Source organism: Schistocerca americana, chromosome 3 (assembly GCF_021461395.2).
Source record: "Schistocerca americana isolate TAMUIC-IGC-003095 chromosome 3, iqSchAmer2.1, whole genome shotgun sequence".
Classification (NCBI taxonomy): Eukaryota; Metazoa; Arthropoda; class Insecta; order Orthoptera; family Acrididae; genus Schistocerca; species Schistocerca americana.
The window spans coordinates 254,779,552-254,794,357 of record NC_060121.1 but is presented as its reverse complement, the minus strand read 5'-3'; the positions used below and the strand labels follow the sequence as shown (position 1 = coordinate 254,794,357).

Here is a 14,806-nt window from a genome sequence, read left to right as displayed (position 1 = left end):
TGTCACTACAGGCCCCAGTACTTCGCTGAATAACATCTATGAGGGGCACTTTGTTGCTTGACACAAGCCGACAAGAGCATATTTTAATCGGAAACTTTATTGTTCGCGACTTAACATAGACATAATTGAAGATGGTCTTTTTATCAGTTGACGACGGTTTTTTATCAACTGAGAAGGGCTGAAAACTTACCTAACTGAAATCTGGTTTCGCAGAACAGAGCGGATCAGGTTGTGGAAAGGGGCCAAGGTAATTTACTGTTAGTTATACAAGAACATACACACTGTATTCCTCGAACCAAGCCGGCCGGGGTGGCCGAACGGCTGCAGTCTGGAACCGCACGACCTATACGGTCGCAGGTTCGAATCCTGCCTCTGGCATGGGTGTGTGTGATGGCCTTAGGTTAGTTAGGTTTAAGTAGTTCTGAGTTCTAGGGGGCTGTTGACCTCAGAAGTTAAGTCCCATAGTGCTCAGAGCCATTTGAACCTCGAACCAATGCACAGTTTTTTCTTTAAAACAACAAACATCAATTCACGGCTGAGTAACGGCTGAAGGTCTTTCTTAAGTAAAATTAAAATACCTTCTCGGCTAAAGGCCGAAATAATATTTCAGATAAGCTAAGGAAATTCTTTATAATATTTCAGATCAGCTAAGGAAATTCTTTAAAAGCCAAGCGTTTACAAATTTCGGCTAAAGGCCAATTAAAATTGAAATTAATTCTTCGGCTGAAAGCCCAATAAAATTTTTTAAACATAATAAAAGAGAGGCTTTAAAAATAAGCGTTTACGCAGTACAACAGAAAAACAAGTTAGGAAAACTTGAAGTATCTTGTCGGCTGCAGGCCCAAACAATTACTCCAAATAATTAAAGACAACCTTAAGATAAACATTTACAGAGCACGGTTGAAGGCCGTTTTATGAATTCGAGATAATTAAAGAGAAACCTTACAGACAAGGATTTTTATATTAAAGCCAGAATTCAAGATAATTAAAGAGAAACCTAACAGACAAGGATTTATATATTAAAACCACAGATTTTGAAACAAACTCGGCTGAAGGCCTAAATACAGAGCAACAATAATTTTTAAAGAAACACGGCTGAAGGCCTAATCTTAAAGCTGTTATGAAGTTCGGCTGAAGGCCATATACTAAACATAAAAAGAGACAATATTAATACACGGCTGAAGGCCTGGCACAGTACCTGCGACCAAATAAAATGACAATCACAAACAACAAACAGTGGTGCTCAGAAGTGTTCCAAAGGTCAGCCTGGGGAGAAAAGTGTATCAACAGTTTAGCTGAGACAGGCAGCCAAGCGTAAACTGAACAATCGGGTGGCAACACGACCTAGGGACGGCCGAAGAACCAACCAACAAACTAATCAATTCCCCCTATTGCAACCGACCAACTGCGTATTCCAGTGCGCAGACAGCATTCATCTGCTCATTGGATATCACATAAGCTACACACTTGCACAAGAACTCGCACAGTCGTAAAAGCAATCACTGTGGACCAACACGAACGAATCAATTCGACACACAGAGAGTTTCCACAAGCGGTCGGCGACCAAATACACGTCGTCCGATGAGACGAACGACCGAGCGACCAGCCCAGGTCGTCCCCACTCAAGCTATGAGTGTCGGCGACGGTCGGGCGAGTCTTGGCTGTCCGGAGCTGACTGCAGCTCCAACCCGACTCAACTCGATGACCGTTCGGAATTCGGAGACACGACGACCCGGGCACTCTGGCTCGGACTCACCATGCAGAGGAAACTCTTGCCCATTGTCCACCCGACACCTCTGCACAAGAAAGGAACCGACACACGTCCGGCAAGATGACCAAGTGACGAGGCCCGGAAACGGTCAAAAGACCAAATACACGTCAGCCGATGAAACGACCAACCGAACGACCGACCAACGGTCGTCCCGCTCCAATCTCCCTCCGTCGGACAGTTCATGTGTGTCGCCAGCGGTCGGCGAGCAATGTCCGCGTCTCACTGGCGCTCCGTCCCCGACTGCTGCTGCGTCTCGACCGAGCTCCCTACTGAACTCCCGACACACGACGATCCCGAAATACTCGAGGTCGCTCGAGAGATAGTAGGACGGTGCACTTATCGATCAGCGCTGCTGCTGCCACTCACGGGCAAGGAAACCAGCGCCTAGTGACGCCGATATATCGAATTAAAAGAAAAACGAGGCAACAGAACCAAAAAAAAGATGACGAGCAATAAACGGCATGAGCGCGAACAGCGCACGCCTCACTAGCCACCCCAATTGTTACCCTGCGGCATTCTGTAACCTATGACACACCATTTACATTTGCACCAGAAGATGCAACTTAAAAGTTTGCGAAACCGGTTGTGTGAGTTTATAACTGATCTGAATAAATACAGCTGCAGCGGACTATTGGACATTTTATGTAAATTGAAGGTGGAGGGGGGAGAAAGGAAAGGAAAGGGGTTACTGATGTCAGCTGCATCGGGACATTACGCGGAACCAGCGTCGACGAGTGAATTGTGTACCGGACTGGGATTCGAACCGGGACCCCTGCATGGCAATTAGACGCGCCGACGACTCAGTTAAGGGGAGACGGAAGGCAATTTTTATCCCTATTCTGCCAATGCTATTTTACCCTTTGAATAGGTACACTTACGAAACGAACTATGAGTGATAAAACAATGAAATTTATATATGCCTCAATTTACAAGTAAAATGAACATAATACCTCTTATGGCTTTTAAGAAAAAAATTTATTCTTTCACCAGTAAAATTTAACTTTTTTTGGTACATTAATTAGTATAAAACAGTTTCTGATTGTTTGGTGGTTCTCAATTTACTTGTAATAACTTATTACCATCTGCAGTACAAATTGACCAAATTTCATTAGTTTAACAAACAATGGTACCTGAAAGTAAAAAAACTGTAGTTTTGAGAAAAATCCGTTTAAAGTTTAATACTGCAATTCTAGAATAGTTATTGATGAGAATTACTGACCACTAATATTTTCCTGCACCGTACTGAGCATCATATGAATCATACTGATCTTCTTTTCTTCTCTTGGTCCATCTTCTTTTCTGTCTGGCTTCCCTTGTGAATTTTAAATTAGCAATATCTGCTTTGCAGATTCTCTCTTTATCTGTTTGCACCATGGATTTTGCAGTATTTCCACTAGATTTTATGCCCAATAATTCCAAAACATCCAGTTTTCTAATTACACCATCACTGAAGCATAAAATAGCATCATAAACACCAAATTTGAGGGTTGTCAGCTTTCGGTAACCGGTTCCAAATGACATACAACCATTAACGCCCGAAAACAATAACAAACACGATCGGAAAAACGAGTATCGATAGCATATACAGGGTAGGAAACATTGAAGCGATAAAACAATAGAAGCATGAAATAATATTGTATTGTATTGCATGTTAACCAGGGACCTAGAAACGACGGAGGGTCTCCGTCCCCGCCGCAGCCGCAGTGGTCCACAACACCACGACGACTACTGCAGTCCACTTCACTCCTCCGCCGCCCCACACGGAACCCAGGGTTATTGTGCGGTTCGGTCCCCGGTGGACCCCCCAGGGAACGTCTCACACCAGACGACTGTAACCCCTATGTTTACGTGGTAGAGTAATGGTGGTGTACGCGTACGTGGAGAACTAGTTTGCACACTGGTTAACCTAAATTATCCTAAGGACAAACACACACACCCATGCCCGAGGGAGGACTCGAACCTCCACCGGGACCAGCCGCACAGTCCATTACTGCAGCGGCTGAGACCGCTCGGCTAATCCCGCGAGGCGCGGGCATGAAATAATATACAAGAAGTAAAAGAATACTGTGCGTTATCTCTGCATGGCGCAAAAAGGAAGGCGTGGCATTTAAATGTCAGATTGTACAGAGCGCCAGGAAAACCATCATATCTCACGAAAAAATTGTCGTAGTTACATAAAACAAAACCTGTTTCAAGCAGGAAAGACCGGGCATTTCAAATATGCTAAAATCTAAAAATCGAATTTTTGGTGCTTACTTGCCTTTCTTCTCCCATTAAGGGGGCGGCCAGCTAGTTAGTAGTGAAGAGAGGTTACCTGGAGACGAGCGCTCGCTCTGCCTCGTGCACGCGGTCGACGCCGACGGGCAGCGGCAGCACGGTGTGTCCGCTGACCTGTCCGCGCACCTGGTAGACGGTGCTCTGCAGCGAGTGCACGTGCCGCTGGATGTCCTGGGCCACCACCTTGGGCCACGCGCGGCTGTTGCCCGGGTTCGACAGCAGCGGCACGAACACCTGCCCGGACACACGCAATCACTCTCTGAGCCCACTCACATCTCACACAGACAGGTGTTCTTCGTCACAGTTCTGTTGCACAGGAGGCCAGTAATTTAGACGCGTGGCCGTCGAATGATTCGGTAGCTCAGCTAAACGAGATGAAAGGAATCTGTGGAAGATACTTATCGGAAGAATGTAAGGGTTAATAGGGATCTGGGAAGTTTCCAAGAATAATTGCCTATCGAAGTCGCGGTGTCCAAACGATACATATCGAACGTGCAATCGTAAATCGATCATGCGACTCGGTTGGCGGGCGTTATGAGTTTGTTACGTTGATCACTACAGCAACGACAAAAGAAGAGCGTTACAAAAATACTTGTAATAAGTTTCCTTTAATTTACATCTATGGTCACAATCTTTTTGTTTAACAGATTACCGGTTTCGGTCTTTAATGACCATCATCACATCTTCAGCAAAAATGGGAAAAATATAGATACACTCGCAAAGTGTATACAGCTTACGAACAATACATAGACAATACTGAAAAGGAATCTGTGGCAGATATTTACCGGAATTATGGAAGAGTTAATAGGTATCTGGCTAGTTGCTAAGAATGATTGCCTTCGAAGTTGCGTTGTCCAAATTTAACAATGTTTTGTTCTAATCACTGCTTTTTTTTCTTTATTGTAATTTTATACCTGTACAAACAACAGGTAGGCTGGCAGCAGCATTCTACGCCGCTCTTCAGCCTTAGAGGAGACAATGTTAAAAACAGAAAGAATACTCATAATTGACATAATGGCGGGTAAAAAACAGTAGACAGAGAATACAAAACATGGAGCCGTTCACACTCGACGATAATCCACACTACAAACTGTTGACACGACGCACAAACGCTGATGATTTCGATGGCACATATGAACGATGGAGCGTGACGGTGAACACTGAACACAAAACACGACGACACACACGAGAAACAGATGGCGATTATCTCCGGCGCGCAAATGTCCATGTAACGTGTGTGAGTCCGGGGACCTGCCAAGAGGGGAAGAAGGGTGAGGGGGAGGGAGAAGGGAGAGCAAAGATGCCAATGGCAGAGGAGATGGGAGGAGGAGTGGAGGGATGGGGGTAGGGGAAGCCCAGGGGAGGAGTGGGGAGAAAGGGAGGAGGGAGGGAAGTGGGAGAGAAGGGAGAGAGGGTGCCCAAAGGAACAAACACAGGAAGAGGGAGGGAGGATCAACGTTGGTAAGAGGGGTAGATGGAGGGGAGGAGGGCATCATCAGGGAGGGGGAGCTGGCGGAAGCCACCTTGTGAGAGGGTGTGGACAGTGGAGAGATAGAGAGCAGGTGGGACATGGAAGTATAGGTGCGGCAGCGGACGGGGGCAGGAGAGGATGGGAGAGACCAACGGGTGAGGAGGATCGAGTTTGCGGGAGGTATAGAGGATCCGTATCCATTCGAGGAAAAGGAGGAGGTGGGGGAAGGGAATAAGGTCGTGCAGGATCCGCGTGGGGGAGGGGAGACGGATGCGATAGGCGAGGCGAAGAGCATGGCGTTCTAGGACCTGAAGGGATTTGTAAAAGGTAGGGGGAGTGGAGATCCAGGCAGGGTGGGCGTAGCAAAGACGAATGAGGGATTTATAGGTATGGAGGGGTCCAGACCCCTAGTACGGCCGGAAAGGAGCTTGAGGAGACAGAGTCGGGAGCGTGCCTTGGCTTGGATCGTCCGGAGGTAGGGGGTCCAGGAGAGACGACGGTCGAGGGTGACACCAAGGTACTTAAGGGTGGGGGTGAGGGCGATAGGATGGCCCTAGATGGTGAGGTAGAAATCGAGGAGGCGGAAAGAAGGGGTGGTTTTGCCTACAATGATCGCCTGGGTTTTGAAAGGATTGACCTTAAGCAATAATTAACTGAAACAGCGAAAATAAAGGGGGATACAATAGTTAAAGTCTGTAAGAAGGAGCGATAGAATGTAATATATTGATTATTCCTTGCTACTGTAGTGTTATCTTGAAGCTGTGAGAAAGGAGGACAGGCGCTGCAAGGCGCGGAAGCAGAGACGATGCTGAGGGCAGACGAAACTAGGAGAGATATTTGAGCCGTAGGTGTCTGGCTCTTCGAAAAGCGCGCCAGGCGGAGTGCTTTCGCTTCGCGTCTAGTGTTTGCGGTTGCACTTTCGGTTTGGCGCGGTGTTTGGATTGCTACCGCCCTCTGGGGGGAGGTGGAGCAAGTGTACGGTCGCGTGACGATCGGGAAGTACGTACTGGGCGGTGACCGAGAGAGGTGATGGCGCGAACGGGGCCCTGTTGTTGGGGGTCGTCAACTGCTCGCCACGTGCTTTGGCCGACCTCTTGGCTGTCAGGGGCTAAGTCTGCCTTACCCGCATGTACGTGGCTTGTGAAGCTTAGAAGTCGTGGTGCAGGAGATCAGAGCGTGGGACCGTATGTCTTCTTATCGCCCGTTGAAACCACTGGCAGCGGTTGGCTCTGACGAGCATGAGGAAGTGCAACGTGTTCCCGGCGCTGTGGTGGAGTGTGAGAAGTTGGGTACTGTTTTTATGTAACAGAGTTATATATTTTCTTCACCAGTGGTTTTTTGGGGTCTTCCCACCACAGTTTTCGTTTGCCTGTCCGCGGGAATGTGGTAATTGCTTCTTGGTCGGGCCGTTTCATTCACACCTTGATTGGGTGATTTAGGGTCGGTGTCGTGTGTCTCTGTGGTTCAGAGTCTGTACAGACACCGCCTTTGCTACATCTTCTGGTTTTGGGTAACTCGGAGAGATGGTGGCTTGTAATGCAAGTTTTGGGGCTGATCTTCTGTGGCCCTATAGACCACCAATAACTATTGCGACTATTGTGATCTGGGTCCCTTTAGACGTGTCACTCCCTCACCGAGCTAAGGAAAATTTTTTTGGGGGGACTGCCTTTAATATGAAGGTATGTGTGCTGGCTTATTCGTATTTATCTTGTAACAAATATAAGTTATGTAACTGGCGAGAGACGACTATTTTTGCTTAGTACAAGCTAGCTACTTAAAGTTTTTTTTTGGAATTGTTCCCTTATTGATACAACAAGTCTAAAATCTTCTTATTGTTGACGTCAAACTTTGCAATATCCTTTACATAGAGCTATTTTTAAAGGAGTTTTTTTTATATTTTTGTCCTATATATATATCAAGTTAAAATCTTATTATTGGGAAGTTGTTAACGTCATACCTTGCAATCTCCTTTTCATAAAGAAAATTTGTCAACGACTGGAATTTGTTTTTGAAATATTTTTTTTTAAATGCCAGACTTAAAAATTTATTCTTGAGAAAATCTTTAAAATAAAAAGGGATATTTAGCAGTGTGTGTTATTTCACCAGCACCTCCTGGCCCCTACTTCCACGATAACGTTTTGGAATAACATGTGTACTTGAGTTGTTTGTGAACCGCCCTAATTGACGGTTCAATATTGTTACATAAAAGTAAACCGTAAGGGGAGAGCCTTGCGAAAATGCAGGTGCCCCCAGACGCGGTCCCAGGGCGCTAGTTACTCCTCAAGGAATTAACATGTAACTTCATGTGTTGTCTAGACGCTGTGGTAGGTTGCCACCGTAGAACTTTGTAACCAACAGGCACGTACTAGCGTATAAAGCCAGCTTGATACCGGCCCTGAGAACAGCAACGTTAAACACCAAAAAACTGTTGACCTAGCAGTCCCTACTCCGGGGAGCCCGAGGGGCGAGGCTAAATGACGTAAAACAATAATGTTGCAAGCCTTATTTGGCAGAGCAGTCACGTTTAGCTTTCAGCTGAACAGTGTTGATACCAAATACGAACTTAGTCAGTGCAACTGCATTAACATCCCCGCGTTAGGAGCTGTAGACGGGACCTAACTAAATCGTGATTGGCAGTCGCCTGCAAGAGACCTGCGGGATTGGCAGGGTGGCTTTAAGTGGGAAAAACAGTGCCTCCACGCGACTCTTTAAAACCCCTAGATTCCGCCTTTTTGGCGGAGTTTTCAGTGAGATGATCTGGGCGCCGAATCCGCGTCCGTCGACTCCGGCCTCGGTCCAGCTCCGCGTAAGTCTACTCTCACTTGGAGTGCCTCAGTGAACAGTGTCTCATTCAGTATGTTGTGTTTTGCAACTAAATTGTTGCCTTAAGATGCTGCTAGTATTTTCTACTGTGGTTAGTATCCACTCCTGGGACTTCCGCACTGGTTTCTGTTGTAACAGTGTTATTCATGCTTTTTCTAACCCTAGAACTAGCCTCCAGAGGATTAGTTAGTCTGGATAAACAACTATTTAAAAACCCTGTTTGTCCAAGAATCTCCACAACGAGTTCCCTACCAAGTCTCACCACCTGTATTTCTAATAAATGCCTGTACCAGTGTTGGTTCAGATAGAAAAAAACAATCAAATGCCTTCACTGTGAATTGTCCTTCTGCCTTCTGCTCTGTAGCGCTCGGGAGCGCAGACTGACCAGTAACCCCTTTTCTCCCTCTCCCACCTATATCAGGACATGGTAAGAATACATAGTATCTATTATGCAGGCGCATAATCGACAGGTACTGCAAATTTACTATGAAACGACATTACAATATCATGCAGAAAGAGTTTAAAGGTTCATTTGACAACGAAAGAGCAAAAAATTGCAACAATCGACAGACAGGTTTCATTGCTCTGCACATGAAAAAACACTTTGTGCTAAATTGACAGCCCTTGGAGATTTGGAGATAGAAATACTAAAAATTCTGAAGTCACCTGCATTATTCCACTGTCAATTGTGACAGTCTTCAATCGACACTTCTATATAGCGCGGAATTAACCACTAGATGCCACAAGAGGCGTAACCATCAGTATACAACAGGCGGGGCCGATTGTATTATCAGCAGAGAAACAGTAAAGCGGTAACAGCAGAATGGGTCGTCAGGAGAGCTCAGTGACTTTGGATGTGGATTAGTCTTGGCATGTTACCTGAAAAACAAATCTATCAGGGATATTTCAATCCTTCTAAAGCTGCCGAAGTTGATTGTTGGTGATGTGATTGTGAAGTGGAAACACGAAGGTACAGCCACAGATAAACCAAGACCAGGCAGACCTCATGCACTGACGGACAGGAGCCGTCATGCACTGTGTGAAAATTCACACGAAATCAGCGGAAGGAACTAGTCGTGAAGTCCAAAGTGTTACCAGCTGTCCAGCTATCACAATGACTATGCACAGGGAGTGAAAGAGAATGATTACCTTGGGTCAGTAGCTCCTCATACGCTACACATTTCTGTAGTCAGTGAGGTGGTGTACAGAGCGAATGGAAACGAGTGATTAGGAACGATGGATAACGCTGTACCCTGTGGCAGTCCGATGGAAGGATCGGGTGTGGCGGAATCTTTGAGATAGTTATCTGCCGTTGTGCTTAGTACCATCAGTACAGGGGAGGTGGTGTTACACTAAGAGGTTGTCTTTCATGGTTAGGGCGTCGTTCCCTTATTGCGCTTAAGAGAACGCCAAATGCGGGAATACACACTACTGGCCATTAAAATTGCTGCACCAAGAAGAAATGCAGATGATAAACGGGTATTTATTGGAAAAATATAGTATACTGGAACTGACATGTAATCACAGTTTCACACAGTTAGGGTGCATAGATCATGAGAAATCAGTACCCAGAACAACCACCTCTACCCGTAATAACGGTCTTGATACGCCTGGGCATTGAGTCAAACAGAGCTTAGATGGCGTGTACAGGTACAGCTGCCCATACAGCTTCAACACGATACCACAGTTCATCAAGAGTAGTGACTGGCGTATTGTGACGAGCCAGTTGCTCGGCCACCATTGACCAGACGTTTACAATTGTTGAGAGATCTGGAGAATGTGCTGGCCAGGGCAGCAGTCGAACACTTTCTGTATCCAGAAAGGCCAGTACAGGACCGGCAACATGCGGTCGTGCATTATCCTGCTGAAATGTAGGGTTTCGCAGGGATCGAATGAAGGATAGAGCCACGGGCCATAACACATCTGAAATGTAACGTCCACTGTTCAAAGTGCCGTCATTGCGAACAAGAGGTGACCGAGACGTGTAACCAGTGCCACCCCACGCCAGCACACCGGGTGATACGCCAGTATGGCGATGACGAGTACACGCTTCCAATGTGCGTTCACCGCGATGTCGCCAAACACGGATGCGACTATCATGGTGCTGTAAACAGAACCTGGATTCATCCGAAAAAATTACGTTTTGCCATTCTTGCACCCAGGTTAGTCGTTGAGTACACCATCGCAGGCGCTCCTGTCTGTGATGCAGCGTCAAGGGTAACCGCAGCCATGGTCTCCGAGCTGATAGTCAATGCTGCTGCAAACGTCGACGAACTGTTCGAGCAAGTGGTTGTTGTCTTGCAAACGTCCCCATTTGTTGAGTCAGGGATCGAGACGTGGCTGCACGATCCGTTACATCCATGCGGTTAAGATGCCTGTGATCTCGACTGCTAGTGATACGAAGCCATTGGGATCCGGGAAGGTGTTCCGTATTACCCTCCTGAACCCACCGATTCCATATTCTGCTAACAGTCATTGGATCTCGACCAACGCGAGCAGTAATGTCGCGATACGATAAACCGCAATCGCGATAGGCTACAATCCGACCTTTATCAAAGTCGGAAACGTGATGGTACGCATTTCTCCTCCTTACACGAGGCATCACAACAACGTTTCACCAGGCAACGTCTGTCAACTGCTGTTTGTGTATGAGAAATCGGTTGGAAACTTTCCTCACATCAGCACGTTGTAGGTGTCGCCACCGGCGCCAACCTTGTGTGAATGCTCTGAAAAGCTAATCATTTTCGTATCACAGCATCTTCTTCCTGTCTGTTAAATTTGACGTCTGTAGCACGTCATCTTCGTGGTGTAGCAATTTTAATGGCCAGTAGTGTATGAACACATTTTACGGTATTGTGCGCTGCATGCGGTAGAGGAACAATTCGGGTAAGTTATCGTTTGCACGAGTCCAGCATGACAATGCGCCCTGTCATAAAGCAGCATCTGTGAGCGAAGAGCTTGCGTACAATAACATTCCTTAAATGGACTGATCTAACCAGAGTCCCGACATGATGCCAAAAGAACACCTTTGGTATGAGTTAGAACGTAGACTTCGCTCCAGATCCCAGCGTTCAAAATGACTACCGTCTCTGGTTTGGGCTTTTGAAGAAGAATGCCGTGCCATTTCTCTACAGACATTGAGACCGTTCATTGAAAGTATCCCCGGCAGAGTTCAAGTCCTCACGACGTCGAAGAGCGGACACATCGCACATTAATGTTCATAGGCGTCCAAATACTTCCGATAAGGTGGTGTATTTAAAGCCATATTGCTGTTTCGCAGTCTGTCCATCTATTTTTATTTGAATATTTTTATTGACATAGTGAAGATATCATGTAGCTGTGTGTTACACTTAAGGTTTATAATTTGAAGCTGGACGTAATGTGGTACTTCAGAAGCCAAAAAAAAAAAAGAACGATCTGCAGATAAGTCGACATCAGATTTGTATCGTGATATGTGTTTGAATCTACTTGGTCCGGTCCAGTAAGTTGGATAGTACGCTCCCCCCTTCTCCAACTCAGTAATCGATGGTGCACCACTAAACAGAGCATCCGTTAAGCAGAGTGCATTAGTAGTACGCCTACTTTCCGATCTCTAATTTCATCTGTTTGTTGTAGGTCAGCAGAATGACTGATATCGATCTGAGTGTGCTTTAGTTTTCGCTTAATGTTTTATTCGTCTTATGTGACATTACTCATTTTTAAAAATATATCGTATCGAAATAAACACATAAATCTCCAAAAGCTTTTTTCTCATTAATTACTTTTGAATGCATGGTGGGAGTGAACAGTGATCAAAGTGTTACAAATATTTACCGTCAAAAACAGTCTTGATCACAATTTATTTATTACGGTAATAAATAGACTGTTTTTGATAGTAAAAAATTTTTTTTCTCATTCTTTAGTTGGATGAAGTACTTCGGTACTCCTCGATTTGTTTCGCGAACTTCTCGGATGAATACAGAAACAGTTGACCTCTAGTCGGGAGAGATGCGGCAGGAAACTGCATCAAGTTAGAATACAGTCTACAGTTTGGTTGCTACAGATATGACTTCTCTTAGATGAGTATCGGCGTACTGGATTTTTGACTCGCACTTTTTCGTAAGGGACGCTGAATGAACTTTCTGACATCCTGAATGTAAAAAAGTATTCTTTCTGATCTGTAACTGGGAATTCTCTAAGAAGTACATTGCATCGTACATGCATAGCTTAAGACCAATCCCTTTTCGTATTCATTTTCTCTTCTTTTTTACGCTTTAATCGCCTTTACCACTTCTCTTTTAGGATGAACTTCGCTGCAAGATGTGTTGCTTTATTCGCCCTCGCTCTCCTATACTGCATCATCCACAGCACTCGGCATCTCAGCACCAACTAAACAGTGCATAGATGCACACTCGCTTATTTGCCATTTAATTTTTGTTTTAAATCATCAGACTCCGACTGGTTTGATGATGTTCTCACCTTTTCCCATCTAATGTAGTCGTTCATCTCTACGTAAATATTACACTGAACAGCTTCTGTAATTTACGTCTACATCTGCACCTATATTTACAAATGTACTCCGTAAGGCTCTGTACACTGCATGACGGAGGGTACATGGTACCAATATTATCGATTTCCTTTCGTATTCCATCCGTGTAGTCAGCGAGGGAAGAATGTACCTCTGCGCTGTAATACATCTCGTCTTACTCTCACGATGCCTATATGAGATATACGATGGTGGCATCATAATGATTGTGCAGTCTTCTTCGGATTCAAGTTCTCTAAATTTACGAAACAGGTTTCTTGTTCCCCGAGCGTTTTTGTTACATTTTCGTGTGGTCTACACCAGGGACGGCCAAGAATTCGGCTTGTGAGTCGTGCCCAGGCAAGAGTGCCGTAGAGCTCAGCTTGGCAGCACATTTCCTCAGCCGCCACAGCACGCTGTCTTAATGGGAGGAGGGAGAAGAGGGTGAAACTGTGGAAGCGCCGAATTTAAATGACAATGCAGTCGCATTGCATGCGACTTGGTTTTATATTCTACATTTCTTGACAGCACACATCACTTACAAATTTCCAGTATTATTTATTTTTATTAATTAATTAATTAATTTTTTTTGGAGCGATGAAGACATAATTTTTATCTAATACAAACTGTCGGACATAGGCAGACAGTACCACAGATTTTCGCACTCAGGTTGCCATGTAATCCTTACTCATTTAGTTTTGTAATCGAAAACAGGTCATACACACGTACATGTTGATCGAAAGATTATATCATTTTTGCAATCTCATTATGAAGAAGTAGAAACTCTGCCTCACGAAAACAACGCAGACATCCTGGACAGTTTTAACATAAAAGGATTTGTACTTAAAACGGAAATTATATTGCAGAACAATCAGTTACATCTGCACATGTGCAGGGGTACTTTCAACTGAAACGGCAAAGGGTCTCGAATACACCTCGATAAGGATTTAAGATTGGCACTGTCTTCAGAATGTTTAGAAAACTATCCTTGTAATTCTTTAAAGCCACAATGAATTCCTGAAACCTCGCGTTTTCTACAACGCCAGTGCTCAGGGAACTGGACTGGGTTTTAGACAAAATCAGAATAAGTTTTTTCTCACCTTGCAGTGTCTTACTGTGGCAGGCTGCAGTCATGTCCACTTAAAATGAGAAGTCTGCAATCCATTCCAGGTGTTCTAATTTTCGTTCCTGAGATGCTTTACCCTTCATAAATTCAACAACAACGGGTTCTAAACCGAAAAACCGCTCCGGCATGCCGCTTGACTTAATTAACGCACTTTGCAGCAACGTATAAATTCTCCATACTCGTTCAATTCCTTTGATCTGATAGTGTACATGGAAGTGTCGAACTGCGATTACGCGAAAATAAGGAACTGGTACGTCAGGCACCAATGGGAAGGTTCAAAAACGACATAGCCCTTCTGGTAGGCTGTAAAAAGCTCTTGGAAGACACGTCGGAAGGAATGGAGGGCTTAACTGGAATATAATTGTTGTGTACATAGTTCCACGTGGTCAGCGTCAGCGCGTACATAACTTTCCCACTAGAGCGCGCCCCGCTAAGCACAACAGCGCAGGCGCAGCACTCGTCCGTCTCTGCACTTCGAAATAGCGCTGCCTTCGAGACGGACAAAATTCTGCTTCCGCCGATCCGCGTATTAATATGTAACGCAGCCAATGAGATTGCTGCTAACGTAGAACCTTTTCTCCTCGCGGATCACACTCGCGCAGTGATACCTGAAGGCGCGATATATAACGAGTGTACAGACCTCCGATTAGTCAGTCTGCATTTGTCTGCACCAGTCTGTACCAATCTGCATTAGTCTGTTCCAGTCTATTTCAGTCTGCACCTAATAAGATTATCACATTCCTGTACATAGCCATGAAGATAAATGTATAGACACTTTTGTCAAGTATCAGAGATATGTGAGAATAAGATTAACGTACCAAGACCAAAGGAACT

At 45.2% G+C, this 14,806-nt stretch overlaps 1 protein-coding gene across 1 annotated transcript in view; it reads right to left on the bottom strand.

The window, feature by feature from the left end:
• LOC124606003 (dynein beta chain, ciliary) overlaps positions 1-14,806 on the bottom strand; it is an 809,537-nt gene that overhangs the window by 741,958 nt on the left and 52,773 nt on the right. Inside the window, exon 5 of the mRNA XM_047137965.1 lies at positions 4,086-4,282. Coding sequence (XP_046993921.1) covers positions 4,086-4,282 — 197 coding nt within the window. The remainder of the gene's footprint in view (positions 1-4,085; positions 4,283-14,806) is intronic.